The sequence below is a fragment of the Schistocerca nitens genome, chromosome 9 (genome assembly GCF_023898315.1).
Source record: "Schistocerca nitens isolate TAMUIC-IGC-003100 chromosome 9, iqSchNite1.1, whole genome shotgun sequence".
Classification (NCBI taxonomy): domain Eukaryota; kingdom Metazoa; phylum Arthropoda; class Insecta; order Orthoptera; family Acrididae; genus Schistocerca; species Schistocerca nitens.
Window position 1 is genome coordinate 347,626,238 of NC_064622.1, and position 15,435 is coordinate 347,641,672.

Genomic DNA, 15,435 nt, shown 5'->3' on the forward strand with positions numbered 1-15,435 from the left:
CATAAACAAGAGAGTGACACAAAGTAAAACTTACAACAAAACACAGTGCGCACATAAGTGTTCACCGCCAGCAAAATTTGTCAAAGGCTCCAGAACGAAGACTATGCAATACTTAATAACAACTGCTTTCAATGAGCGTGACATCACAAAAATTTACATTTCTACCAGGTGGCAGGAAAATATTGCAAATGATGGTTTGAGAAGCATTACTTTCAAAGTAAATTTACTTTTATACAAGATGAATTATGTTATGTGTGAAAATGTGCAATGAATTTCTTAAATCACAGAGTGATTGACTCTCATTCAAAACTTAAGACTTTGAGGACCAGCCACTTAGAAGAATTTTGGGACCAGAAGACAAAAAATTTATGCCAGCATTTAAAATTTCACTGGCACATTCATGTTTGATATATCTTAAAGGATAACACTCGCCATAAAAAAAAGATAAATAAATAAAAAGGCTTAGCTTTTCTTGTAGCTACACTACACATATATTAATTTAAACCATAAACTTTTCTGTTTTAACAGTGATATAGCTATTGGCTGACTACATCAGGTATCCTATGTTCTGAATACCTTTCATTTGCTGGCGAGATAATGTGACGTAAGCTGTGATTGGCTGACGAGCACATCAAAATCTGGATTTCAGTGCTTCAGAAATTAACGTGCTGTGTTTGGTGGAATATGTATTTATACTTCTGTAATACAAAAATATGCAACATACATGTTGCTGCACATCCAAGATCTTTCCAAAATGCATTATTTTTTTGCTGGGTTTCATTTTCTAAAGTGGTGGGAAATGGTGTATAAAACCCTTACCACTCAAGGAATTGATAAAAAAAGTTTTACAGTCTGTGGGACATTTTCACTCAGGAAGATTTGTATTTTCACCCAGGAAAATGTGTATTTTCACCCAGGAAAATGTGTATTTTCACCCAGGAAAAAGTGTTTTTTTATCCAGGAAAAATCTGGGAGTTTTTTTTCCTTGTCCACATATACACCCTGTCATAACAAGAGGGCGAGAATGCTCTACAACACAATTTAACACTGCCTGAGAAGGGAAATCAACATTAGTGTTCATCATTTCTGTAAAGTTTGGCAGAATATTTTGAAAATATTGTTTCCAGTGTGTATCAATTCCCCCAACAAAATTAAAATGTGTACCGTGTTGCATTAAAGATAATTTAGGGCTCTGAAAACAGGGTGTATACTATTTAACATGCAAATGGAGCATGCCACTTGTTGGACAAATTGTAGGAACTGTTAAACACAAAGAAGTAAAGAACGGGGTCGCTAGACACAAATAAAGGAGCCAAGTAGATAAGTGTGCAGACTCCAGCATTGTGGTGCAGGTGACAAGTTTTTCGGACAGTATAATAAAGAAGGCAATCGAAATCAGAGCAACAAATAATTCAATTAACAGGGAAATAGGTTGTAACTTAAGTAAAATGTGGGCACTGGCAGATGAGTTTGCTTAAATCACAACAGAAAATACCTCAGTACTCTTTCTCTTTCCCCATATATTTGTGCCTGTTAAGAAGTCTTTCAGTAAAAGTTGTTGTCTTATGACATATTCCTTCTGTATAATTTTTTTTACATTTTGATGTAGCCCTTATGTTGATTCTAATTTCTGTTACTGATTTCTTGATCAACAAAACCAGGAAACAATTCCTGCAGGTAATGCAGTATTTACCATTCACAGTTCGGATGTTGTGCAAACAGTAGTCAACAAAATCTGGCAGTATGGGGTGTGTCCCTCTTCTCTGTTACCTCCTGGAGTTCGCTTTCGGTTCTAGCTCTCGCAGCTTAACTTCATGCTATCTGCAACTTTCCCGGCGGGTGTGAACCCTTCACCACCTTGGCTTTGTGCAGCATCCCATGTTCACCTTGACCTTCATTCACTTCCTAAGGACACTACTCCAGCCTTGCTTTATCGTCTTCAGTTTCACAACCTTCGCATGGCACTTCGTGATAGTACCTTTGTGTACACTGATGGCTCTCGGACTGACTGTGGTGTCAGGTATGCCTTCGTCATTGGTACTGATGTTTTTTTGGTATAGGCTTCTAGAACACTGCTCAGTATTTACAGCAGAGTTCTTCACCCTGTATCAGGCCACGGAGTATGTCCGGTGACACAGACTTTTCAATTATTTTCTCTGCTCAGACTCTCTCAGCACCCTTTGTAGCCTCTGTGCGCTGTACACAGCCCTTCCCATAGTGCAATTGGTCCAGGAAAATTGTCACTTGCTCACTCTTGATGGAGCCACCATGATATTTATGTGGGTTCCCGGTCATGTCAGAGGCTGCTGCCAAGGCTGCCAAGGCTGCAGTCCTCGTACCTCAGCCCACTAGTTCTTATCTTTCCTCTGATGATCTCTGTGTTGCCGTCTGTCAGGAGGTGGTGTCACTTTGGCATCGGCCCCGGTCCTCCATGGGAATAAGCTCCAGGCTATTAAACCTCTCCTGGCGGCTTGGACGACCTCCTCTCTGCCCTCCAGCCAAGAGGAGGTCATTTTAACTAGGTTGCGGTGTTTGGGCACTGCCTTTTTAGCCATCACCATTTGTTAAGTGACACTCCCCCACCACTTTGTGCTCATAGCGCTCAACCTTCAATGTTCTGCCATTTCCTGATGGAATGCCCTTTTTTCAACCAGTTACATTCTCATTTGTGTTTGTCGTCTGAGTTATCAGCCGTTTCAGCGAATGATGTGCGGGCTGTTGACTGGGTTTTACTTTTTTATCCATTGTAGCAATATGTAACTTTTAGTTCTGGACCTCTGTTTCTCTATGGTATATTTATAGACCTTTCTCCATGTCCCTTTTTTAGCTGTCTTCTCTTATGTGGATTTGGATTGACATGTAGTCGTTTTTTAACACTTCTCTGTCTTCATGTTGTATAGTTTTGACATGGGCGCATATGACCCTAGTTGATTTTGCGCCCTAAAAGAAAACAAAACAAACAAAATCTGTGCTCAGTACCTGATGAAGACAACTAGAGAAGTTGTAGCGATATCATGTAAAGATAAGACAAGAAGTCACCTACAATATTATTGTTGTTATTACTATTTATATTAATGGGTTCTTCTGTCGCTCCCCAGTACAGTTTCAAATTTAGAGGTGAAAGACAAACAGATTGTTCCACTAATATTTTTTTTTTTATTACAAATCAATTTTAGGCACATTAAGCTATTAACTGGTTTGTTTGCTTTTCACCCTTAAAATAATTATAATAATAATTATTATTATTATATCCACTCTGCTTAGAGTTGAAGAAAATGGGGTATATTAGTAAAAGGAGAATTGCTATTAATTTGTGGCGCTGGTGTTTCTATGGTTATTGTTTTTTCTTATCATTTTATCTCACAAAATAAGGCTAGCATTTTGAAGCTTTTTGCTTACTTTATACTCAGATGATATGTGCAGTGTGTCAACTTTCATCATTTTCTTTTCAGTTAACTATTGTTATGTATGTTTAGCTATTTCCCGCTCCTCTGTATATTCTCCTCATATTATGGAAACAAAAATATGTTAATGAATTTATGTATGTGGCTTTCTGGCATTCTCAAAAAACTTTTTAAGGATGACCTTTTGTTCCTTTTTTGCAGTCGCATGGTAGTAGTATCATTTGAAAATGCATACTTATCAAGATCAGTGTCTCGTCTTCTTGATCCTGTAAATCTTATGTTTTCTGGTGATGCTGTTCCACCTCCTGAAGAAGTTGATTCTCTCATCAGAACAATCACAAGGTATATTTCTACAACATTTATATTTCAGTACAGAATAGTGTGTGCGACATGTTCTCATTTATGTATTAAAAACAAAAGAATCGGTATAATATTAACAACATTAATTTCATTTCTGTAATACTAATTATTCATTAAGTAACCCATTTGAAGGGGGGGGGGGGGGAACTAGGCTAGATTGAGAACTACTCGGAACTGGGAAGGGAGGATGAGATGACAATACAGTGTGAAAGTGCTAAGTTGCTTTGTTGCAGTCATATTTTAAATGCTAAAGAAGGATCAAAAGACACGTTAGTGAACAGTGGTCAAAAGTAAGATTGGAATACTGAAAATTTTCTGCAGTGCTGAAGTAGGGAAGCTTATGGAAGAGAGAACAAGCAACAAGAAAAACAATAAAAGAGAAATAAAAGCACTAAGGAAAGGAGGGAGCATGAAAAACTGTGATGTAAAGGTGAATATGAAATAGTAGGAAAAAGATTTTGCACACTGTTGATAAGGAGGGATGGTATACAGTGAGCTTTATGTGTAAACAGTAATTGTTGATGTAAACTTTTCAAAAGTGGGCAGCAAGACAAAACGTGCTGAAGAATAACTGCAATCTGTATTCCAAAAGCATTCTGTGCGGGCATAGTTATGTTCTTCAAATCACTGTAAAATATATCACATGGAAGGGATTCCAGTTTTTGAAGTTTGGGAGAAGCCCCCTGTTTATGTCGTGAAATTTTAGAGTATTTTTGTAATATCCTCATGTGTGTTTCATATGTTAGTAAGTGAAAGTAGTAAAAGTAACAACTTTCCATATAGTTGTGTCAGCAATGGACACAAAAACAGTAAGAGGACAAATCCTCCTTCTTAGCTAACAAAATGCACATACACCTGCATGACTACTTTGTCCCAGGATAGCAGCTTGACTAGGCTAAGGGATTGTGTCAGCTGTAGAAGGCAAGGGGAGGAAGGTGGCAGGGAGCAGGAGGGAGGGTTTTTCACATCTGATAGGGAGAGTCACTTGGTGCACAGGATAGGAATGTGTTACTGATGAGCTAGTTTTGGCCACAGGAAGAGAGAGTTGTGCATAGCACACAGTAATGTGGAGGAGTGGGTTGGAAGAGAGAAAGACCAGAAGAAGAGGGAGCAGGAGCAAAGTAGTTAGGGCCATGGTCAGATCCCATCTACATAATTCAGAGACATAGGTGTTGGGGACAAAAGATCAACATGGCATAAGTTGTGGAGCAGCCACTTGGGCCAAGCATATGTGCTTAGCAGCATTATGTGCCACTGGATGGTGACAGGACAACTCTGCTCTTGGTCACAGTATGGCTGTGGCCTTTCACTTAGGCGAACAGCTGGTTGATAGTCATGCTCACTTAAAATGCTGTGCAGAAGTTACAACAGAGTTGGTATAAGATGTGACTGTTTTCACAAGTGACCCTGCTGCTGGTTGAACAGTATATGCCTGTGATGGGACTAGAATAGGAAGTGCTGGTTGAGTGCGTAGGAAAAGTCTTGTACCTGGGTTTTCCGCAGGAGTATGATCCACGTGTGGAAAGGGATAGGGAGTAGGTGTGACATAGGGATGCACAAGGATGTTTCATGGATAGGGTGGTTAGTGGAATACCACTTTGTGGGGAACAATTTAAGTAGGGTGCTTCTCACATGTTTGGATATGTATTGTGATATCTGTTTGTGGAATAGGAAATTTTTTTTTTTTTTTTGGAGGGAGGGGGGGGGGGCTGGTGGCTACTACAGGGTCTGTGAAGCCCTTAATAAAACCTTCACCATTCTGGACAAGGGATTGCTCGTAGCTGCCACAGATGGCCCAGAAAATGAGACAGACATTTTAGTGTGGAATAGATGTGAGTTACTGAAGTGCAGATACTGTTTATGGGAAGAGATGTATGGGACATTGAAGGGATGGAGGTCAACATCCAGTAAGTTGCCACACTGAAGTAAGGAAGACAAGAAAAAGCAGATTGGGGAGAATATGTTGAGACTGTGGAGGAATGAGAATATGCTGTTGTGGCCCTGAGTCCAGGTCATGAAGATGCCTTTAATAATCCTGGACCACACAAGTGGTTTGAGATTTTGGATGATTTCGAAGGTTTTCTCTGTATGGCCCATGAAACAGGTTGGCATAGATGGGTTCCGTGCAGGCGCCACATATTTGTTCGTATATCTTCCACTGAAAGAAGCAGTAGTCTTGTGTGGGGAAGTTGTTAGATGTATAAGGAGTGGGTGGTGGGTTTAGAGTTGAAAGGACATTGAGAGAGTTAGTGTTTGACAGTGGTAACACGATTAGTGTGGGTGATGTTGGTGTGTAAACAGGTGGCATCAACAGAGATGCTTATTAATCCAAGAGGTAATGGGGGGTGGTAGTTGTTCTAGGACTGTGAAAAAAGTGATTTGTTTCCTATGTAGTCTGACCAATAGCAGACAGCACATCTGCAGTGACGAGCAATCCCTTGTCCATTATGCTGAAGTTCTTGCTAAAGCTTTCACAGACTGACATTACCTGCCCCCGCCCCCGCCCTCCCCTCCCCAGCCTAGTCGCTAAACTGATCTCCTGTGCCATATCCACATGTGGCACTAATCCTCTGACCTACCAAAAGTCACAGTTATTATGCTGGGTCAATAAAAAATTTTGATATATTGTAAAATAATAATATCTTGACTCAGGTTAACTTTGTTATCAAAAGGAGATACAGATGCAAATTAATAATTCTGAAAATAACTTCTTCCGATCAATGAATGTCTTAGTGACAGTATCACAGTTTTATATTAATTGTATCAGGTTTTATCCTCAAAGTTTTCATTTCATGTTCATCTCCAGTGAATTGAGTGTGTCATTGGTGGATGAGACCCTTAGCCGTACAGTGGCTCGTAATATCGGAAAGGCAGTGCGCCTTTTCTGCCTCAAGTGTGAACAACTGACAGTAACTGATGGTGAAGCTACTCAAGTCATAGGTAAGTATAAATACCCAAAAAAACTTTCAAACTGACAAAAGGGATGCGTGGAATAGAACAAATAAAGTTTGAAATAAATTTGTTGCTCCATTATCTGTTACTTTACACTTCAGGTAATAATTGCTGTTATTTTTGAAGCACACAAGATCTGATTTGTACTTTGTTTCATCACACTTAAGTATTATATGTTGAGTTGGACAAATGCTTTCTTAAACCTTGATATTGATATTTTTCTGTGATTTATCTCTTTTCTTTCAATTATTACATCTTGAGTACATTTCTGCTAGGGGTTTGTTAACAGACATTAAAAGTGTATACTTATATGGATATGGTGTCTGTTCTTTTGGACATGTCCAAAAGAAGAGACACCATTGATGACCTGCAGCCATCTAGAACGAAATTATAATCATATTAACAGCTTCAGCTGCTAACGGGCGTTGATATGTATCAACGGGGATAGGTGAAAATGTGTGCCCAACCAGGACTCAAACCCAGGATCTCCTGTTTACATGGCAGACGCTCTATCCATCTGAGCCACCGAGGGCACAGAGGATAGCGCAACTGCAGGGACTGTCTCGCACACGCCTCCCATGAGACCCACATTCTCACCTTGTATGTCTACACACTACATTTATAGTGTCCCACCCCAACACACTCATTACTCGTGGAAGACATTCTTACCAAGTCCTGTAAGAGTTCGGGGAATGTGTGTGCATCCGCACAGAAGAAGAAGGTCATGGCCGTTGTTGCCAGAACTATATACTTATATGGATATGGTGTCTGTTCTTTCGGACATGTCTGAAAGAACAGACACCATTGATGACCTGTGGCCATCTAGAATGAAATTAGAATTATATTAATACCTTCATCTACTAACAGGTGTTGATATATATCAATAGGGACAGGTGAAAATGTGTGCCCCAACCGGAACTCGAACCCGGGATCTCCTGTTTACATGGCAGACGCTCTATCCATCTGAGCCACCGAGGGCACAGATAGCACAGCTGCAGGGACTATCTCACACACGCCTCCCACGAGACCCACATTCTCACCTTGTATGTCCATGTCCATAAGTATATAGTTCTGGCAACACTGGCCATGACCTCCTTCTGTGCGGATGCACACATATTCCCCGAACTCTTATAGGACTTGATAGGGATGTCTTCCACGAATAATGAGTGTGTTGGGGTGGGACACTACGAATGTAATGTGTGGACATACAAGGTGAGAATGTGGGTCTCGCGGGAGGCAAGCACGAGATAGTCCCAGCAGTTGTGCTATCCTCTGTGCCCTCGGTGGCTCAGATGGATAGAACATCTGCCATGTTAGCAGGAGATCCCGGGTTCGAGTCCCGGTCGGGCACACATTTTCACCTGTCCCTGTTGATATATATCAACACCCGTTAGCAGCTGAAGGTATTAATATAATTCTAATTTCATTGAAAAGTATATATCTTGACTATGGCTATTGCAAAGGTCTGGGCTATGGCTGCTGAAAATTTGCTATCTGCAAATGAACGGTATATGTGATGTTGATAATCCTTAGTCAGTGGTTTCCATGCTTGCAGCTAGTCTACTGTTGGTAATTTGCAAAGCTGTTTGGTAAGGGATACAATGTTTTATTTAAGCTACTGTAGTACAGAAATCATTTGTTTAAAATTAATGAACTGATCAGGAATAACTAACAATAGAATTTTCTTACATTCAGAACATGATTATGTAAATTCAACTATCAATGTGGTAAACTTGGAAACAGATTCCTTGATTACAGTTTCTCTCTTTGAGTTTTCAGCAGTCATGTTACAAGAAATTTACAGTTGATCATTTCTTTGTTATCTCAGGAAACTCATAGACAATAAATGCATTATGCATTGAAATATTCATTAGCTCTTTACACATTTTTACTTCCATGAGAAAAGGTTTTAGTTTCTCATTATTTAATCCAACTCGACATTCTTACAAAGACCTGAATGATGTACCTGCACAGATATCCTTACTTTTAGCTGATAATCCCTTGTTCTCAACAAGTGATAGAAAACAGCATTCCCTTTGAGGCTACAGCTAGAAAGTGTGTAGTTAGGTTACCTAAAGCTCAGATTCTCACATCACATGAGTCCACATGTGGGTTACCAGCTTGTAGTAGTTAATTCTTGCAAATGCTGTTGTGGTGTTAGTATTACTATGTGCTGGGAAATCATAATAATAATTTGATTAATATGTAAAAGAAAATTAAACAAGTTTCCACAGTACTCCCATTCTGTGAAAAACACTAAACTGTGTGTAGCACAAGTATAGGTGATAGAATAATTCTTAACAGTGATAGATGTGGGACAGGACACTGTAAAAGGAAGGAAAAAAGTTTAAAACAGTTTCCTGTTCAAGCTGGTGCATTTGAAGCACTTATCTATTGTATCAAACTCAAAGAATAGAAGTTTCAGTAACACTGAACTTTTACCAGTAGTATAGAGTTACCAGATTATTTAATGGAAATGTGGGAGACAGTGGTAAAAGTGTAGGGCGTTTGACAAAAATGTAGGACATTATCAGTTAATGCAAAAATAGTGTAAAGTTATAATTTAAATGCTATTATATGTATATCCTCAGGCATGTACATTTACATTTTCTTAAAATTCTGATAATTATAGTCAGTAATACTTCTCTGAAGAACAAATCATGCTCAAAACATGTAGTCTGTTTGAAATATAATCAAGAAATTCCACAACTGAAGTAGTTTTTAAAATTATATTTCACAAAAACAATACCTTCCACAGAATCAATAGATAAACTGCCCACTGTGTTCTTATTAGTGAAAATACTCTCTCAACATTAGTGTTGTGCACAGGAATATCAAAAAAATACTGAACTAGTTTCAGCAGTTCAGAATGGCAGTCCTCATACTTGTCACTGCCAAAATATCTAACCCATTTATCATTGTAGGACAATTTCCCAAGTTTAGACCTACGCTGCTGCAAAAACTGCTGCTAAAGCCAATTATTCATTTCTATTTTCCCAGTTGCCAAATAGTTTTCTGATGATCACTACTTGTGTCTGAAAATGTAGGACATTTGACACTTTTCAAAATGTCCTCTCCCAGATGGCTAAAATGTAGGGCATATCCAGGAGTTTCCGTATGTCTGATAACCCTAAAATAGTAAGAAGAAAGGGTTTACACTATGGTTATGTGTGAGATAGCTAGGAAATTTATTTTGTGAGACTTATAAGGACAGCTGATGATGATGATGATGATGATGATGTAGATATCCCATTTCCTACAGAATGTTGAATCTGAATTTAAGTTTGATACATAAGTAATTTAATTTAAATAAGCAATTAAAAGTTTTATGGTTATATTTACCATGAAAATACAAATTGAGGGTTTTTCAATATTTATTTATTTCATGAAAATGAAAATGAGTTGTCAATGTATAAGGCTATCATCGGGCAATATCTGATTGTCATTGTTGCAGACAATGCAAGTGTGTTTTTGTCTCTAAAAACTGTCTGTTATTGTGATGACCCAGCAACTTGAGAAATAATAATAAATGTTTTAAAACATCTTGTTGTGTCTAGTTCCTACAGTCTAGACACAATGAAGTGGCTATGTGCACGCTAAACTAACGCAGACGGGCTTGAAGTTCTGGAACATGAGACTTATTAATGAATAAGAAGAAAAGTACGTAGCGTTTTTAATACTTATCTTTAATTCTCTTGTTGGAATACATCTCTCTTGAATATTAGTAAGCTATAAGCACTGATACAAATGGCGCCTTGCTAGGTCGTAGCTATAGAGTAAGCTGAAGGCTATTCTATCTGTCTCTCGGCAAATGAGAGGAAGGCTTCGTACGTCTGGTCGCAAGCTATGTCGTCCGTACAACTGGGGCGAGGTCTAGTCCGTGTCTTGTGACCTGCCATGTGGTGGCGCTAGGATTGCGATTACACAGTGGCGACACGCAGGTCCGACATGTACTACAGGGCCGCGGCCGATTTAAGTTACCACCTAGCAAGTGTGGTGTCTAGCGGTGACACCACATTCCTCCCCCGCAAATCGGCGAACGCTCGTGAGATAAGGCTTCCGCCCGCAGTGGGGAGGACCCCATGTTGACGTATGCGATGAGGTGGGGAGCCCAACAACAGCCGAGGCTGTGCCACCCGCACCCGGCCATTCGGTCCGAGGGGAGCTAGGAAACGCCTGCAAACCTAGTCCAGGGTGCACGTCAACATGAGGTGTATGCGCATGTAATGAGACAAGAGGGGCCGAAGGGTTGACCTCCATTGCGTCGGGGAATCCGACGCGCGATGACGACATCTGGTCCGGAGCGGGCAAGAGGTCCATGGCGGAGGACAGCTGGTCACGGGAAGCGATCGGCGGCGCGTGACCCAGGGAGGCGCGTGGCGGCTGCAGCGAAACTTCCACTGCGGGCGGCGCCGGCGGCGGCTGCGGCGGCTGCGGCGGCGGCTGCGCGACGCCATGGGGCAAAATGGAAGGCAGCGTCGGTAACACCTGGGGATGAGGCGAGCCAGTAGATGGGTCCCCAGGGTGCTGACCTGACGGCACCGTCGCTGAAAGCAGACGGGGAGCGGCAGAACCCAGGCGACGACAGAGGCGCAGCTGATTGAGATGCCGTCGCACCTCACCAGAGGCCCCCAAAACCAAATACATCGCGCGACCGAGGCAGCGAAGAATGCGCCCTGCGAGCCAACGCTGTGAACCGCGATAGTTGCGATAATAGACAACGTCGCCAGGAGCAAAAGCAGGAGTCTGCCGCTGCACAGGAACCTGATGTGGCGGATGCAGCAAAGACATCAGGGTGCGATGAGGACGACCATGGAGCAATTCAGCCGGCGAGCGACCATCGCGGGGCTGAGAGCGATACGAAGACAAAAAGAGCAACAAAGCGTCCTCCCGAGAATGCGACTCTTTCAACTTCAACATCTGTGACTTGAAAGTCCGGACCAATCGTTCAGCGGCACCGTTTGACTGAGGCGAAAACGGCGTGGATGTCAGATGTTGAATACCATTGGCCTTGCAGAATGACTGAAATTCTGCGGACATGAATTGTGGGCCATTGTCGGAAACAATAGTCTGCGGAAGACCCTCAATGCAAAAGATAGTAGACAAGGTTTGGATTGTGGCAGAAGACGTCGTGGAAGACATCCGGACAACAAAAGGAAAATTACTGAAAGCATCGACCACAACCAACCATCGAGCATTCCAGAATGGACCAGCAAAATCGATGTGCAAGCGTTGCCAAGGGGAAGTGGCTTTCGGCCATGCAAAGAATTTCCGCGGCGGTGCGGATTGTTGTTCGGCACACGCCACGCAAGAGGAGCACATATTCGTAATCGCAGCATCGATTCCGAACCAAGTACAGTGCTGACGAGCAAGTTGTTTCGTTCGCACGATACCCCAATGTCCTTGGTGAAGAAGCTTTAAGACAGAGGACTGTAACGAACGTGGTACTATGACTCGGGATTGATCATTATCGGAACGCAACAACAAAACACCACGTCGGACAAAAAGTCTCTCCTTGTGAGCAAAAAAACGACGAACCAAAGGATCCTCGATCCGTGACTTTGACAAGGGCCATTGCGTAGCAACAAAACGCAAAACAGTAGCAAGGACAGGGTCAGCAGCTGTGGCGGTAGCGACATGACGAAAATCAATCGGAAACGAGGCGACCACGTCATCGGTTTCCGAATCAATGAACATGCAAGCAAGTTCGGAAGAATCGAATGCTTTATCCTCAGCAACAGGCAAACGGGACAACGCATCAGCGTTTCCGTGCTTAGCAGTGGACCGATACAAGATATCGTAGCGGTACTGCGAGAGAAAAAGTGACCAGCGAATGAATTTCTGCGCTGTACGTGGAGGTACAGGCTTGTTCGGATGAAAAAGCGATGTCAACGGTTTGTGGTCTGTGAGGATGGTAAAGTGACGACCATACAAGAAGTCATGGAACTTGGTAACACCAAACACGAGAGCTAAAGCTTCTTTCTCTATTTGTGAATAATTTCGTTGCGCAGATGAGAGCAATTTTGACGCAAAGGCAATAGGGCGATCATGCGAGCCATCTTTGTGCGCAAGCACAGCACCGATCCCGAAATCCGATGCATCTACCATCAACAAAAGGGGTTTCTGGGGATCGAATGGCGTAAGGCAAGTATTTGAAAGTAACGCCGATTTCAACTGGCGAAAGGCGCGTTCGCATTCCGTCGTCCAGACGAACGGAACACCTTTACGGCGTAAGCGATGAAGCGGAGCTGAAATGGAAGAAGCATTGCACACAAACTTTGCATAATAATTAATTTTACCCAGCACACTCTGTAGCTGTTTTAAGTTCTGCGGAGCAGGTAAGTCCTGTATGGCACGGAGGTGCTCTGGACTCGGATGTATACCTTGGGCATTGATGACATGCCCCAGGTAGGGTAAGTCCCGAGCAAAAAACACACATTTGTCCTTCCTCAAGCGAAGACCATTCTGACGCAAGACCTGAAATAATGTTCGGAGATTTTGCAAATGTTCGGCTTCTGTCTTTCCTGAGATCACAATATCGTCCAGATAGTTCGCAGCAGTAGGGACCGACGCACAAATAGTTTGTAAATATTGCTGAAACAATGCAGGGGCGGATGCACACCCGAATGGCAGTCTTTTGAAGCGATACAAGCCAAGATGCGCGTTGACCACCAAGACGCACTGGGATTCTTCGTCCACAGGTATTTGCAAGTACGCATCTGCGAGGTCCAATTTGGAAAAGTATTTGCCCGGGCACAGTTTGTCAAAAAGATCTTCCGGGCGGGGCAAAGGAAAAGTTGCAGTCACAAGTTGTGGATTCACAGTTGCCTTGAAGTCCACACAAAGTCTCAATTTTCCGGAAGGTTTCGGCAAAATTACTAAGGGTGAGGCCCAGAGAGAAGCCTGCACACGTTCAATTACACCTTGAGATTCTAAATCGTGCAATGTTCTTGCGACCTCATCACGCAATGCGTGGGGAACATTTCGCGCTCTGAAAAATTTCGGTTGCGCGTTGTCTTTCAGTTCCAAATGTGCAGCATAGTTCTTAGCGCAACCAAGGCCCGGTGCAAAAATGTCTGCAAATTCTTCACAAAGACTAGAAACACTGGCGAAAGGCACAGTCTGATTCACTGATAGGACCTGATTTACTATAGACAAATTAAATAATTGAAACAAATCTAAACCAAACAAGTTCACTGCAGTAGAAGAACGAAGAACGTAAAATGATTTCACTGCATTTGCTTGCTTACGCGGCACACGTGTTTGCAAGGTAGGCTGCCGCTGCTGCGACAGGCGCGAGGGCCGCGTAGCGTCCCGTGCAGCGGGCCCGGCGGGCCGGTTAATGTGACACACTGCTGGCGAAGTTTCAAAAGATGCCTGAGCAAAGTCAAGTGTGTCTTGCCTATCCAGTATGTCTATCACTTGTTGAAGGGAGGGATTAACTAGTTTCAAAATCTGTTCCCGTATGCGAACATCAGACACATTCTGTGCTATTGCATCACGCACCATAGTATCTGAATAAGGAAGTCCACAGTCACATTCAAATGCACACTCCCTAGTAAGTCCTTGCAAAGTTGCAACCCACTCCCTATTAGTCTGACCGGCCGTACGTTTTGTACGAAAGAACGTATACCGTTTTGCAACTACATTTACTGTTTCTTTGAAATAGGCATCTAAAGCAGACAAAATTTCTTCGTAGGACAGAGTTGCTACGTCGCGTCGGGGAAACAATTTCACTATCACACGGTAGGTAGACACACCGACACAAGAAAGCAAAAACGGCTGCCGCTCTTTACCTTGAATTCTGTAGGCTGCTAGATGGAAGGCAAATTGTCGGGACCACTCAGTCCACGACTCTTGAGCTGCGTCAAAGCTACGAAACGGAGGTGCAACAGCGTTTTGTGGCAGCGGTAGCGAAGAAGCGGCGGCTGCCGCATCGGTTTGCAGCGCACGTTGACCCTGGACGAGCTGTCCAAGGGCTTCCAATAACGCCTGCGTCTGCTGATTCTGCAAGCGAAAAAATTCGGACAGTACATCTGGAGATTGTGGCGAAGCCATGACACAAACGAATTAATACAAACTCATTTCCTCGTCGCCAAATAATGTTGTGTCTAGTTCCTACAGTCTAGACACAATGAAGTGGCTATGTGCACGCTAAACTAACGCAGACGGGCTTGAAGTTCTGGAACATGAGACTTATTAATGAATAAGAAGAAAAGTACGTAGCGTTTTTAATACTTATCTTTAATTCTCTTGTTGGAATACATCTCTCTTGAATATTAGTAAGCTATAAGCACTGATACAAATGGCGCCTTGCTAGGTCGTAGCTATAGAGTAAGCTGAAGGCTATTCTATCTGTCTCTCGGCAAATGAGAGGAAGGCTTCGTACGTCTGGTCGCAAGCTATGTCGTCCGTACAACTGGGGTGAGGTCTAGTCCGTGTCTTGTGACCTGCCATGTGGTGGCGCTAGGATTGCGATTACACAGTGGCGACACGCGGGTCCGACATGTACTACAGGACCGCGGCCGATTTAAGTTACCACCTAGCAAGTGTGGTGTCTAGCGGTGACACCACACATCTATGTAACAATATTAGAGAAGGAAAGTTGCTACTCACCATATAGCGGAGATGTTGAGTCACGATAGGCACAACAAAAAGATTCACGCAATTATAGCTTTCTAGCTTTCGGCCATTGAGGCCTTTGTTAGCAAGAGGAACA

At 42.5% G+C, this 15,435-nt stretch overlaps 1 protein-coding gene across 1 annotated transcript in view; it reads left to right on the forward strand.

The window, feature by feature from the left end:
* Positions 1-15,435, forward strand: part of LOC126203061 (conserved oligomeric Golgi complex subunit 5) — a 141,202-nt gene that overhangs the window by 109,376 nt on the left and 16,391 nt on the right. The window contains exons 10-11 of the mRNA XM_049937298.1: positions 3,606-3,746; positions 6,571-6,704. Coding sequence (XP_049793255.1) covers positions 3,606-3,746; positions 6,571-6,704 — 275 coding nt within the window. The remainder of the gene's footprint in view (positions 1-3,605; positions 3,747-6,570; positions 6,705-15,435) is intronic.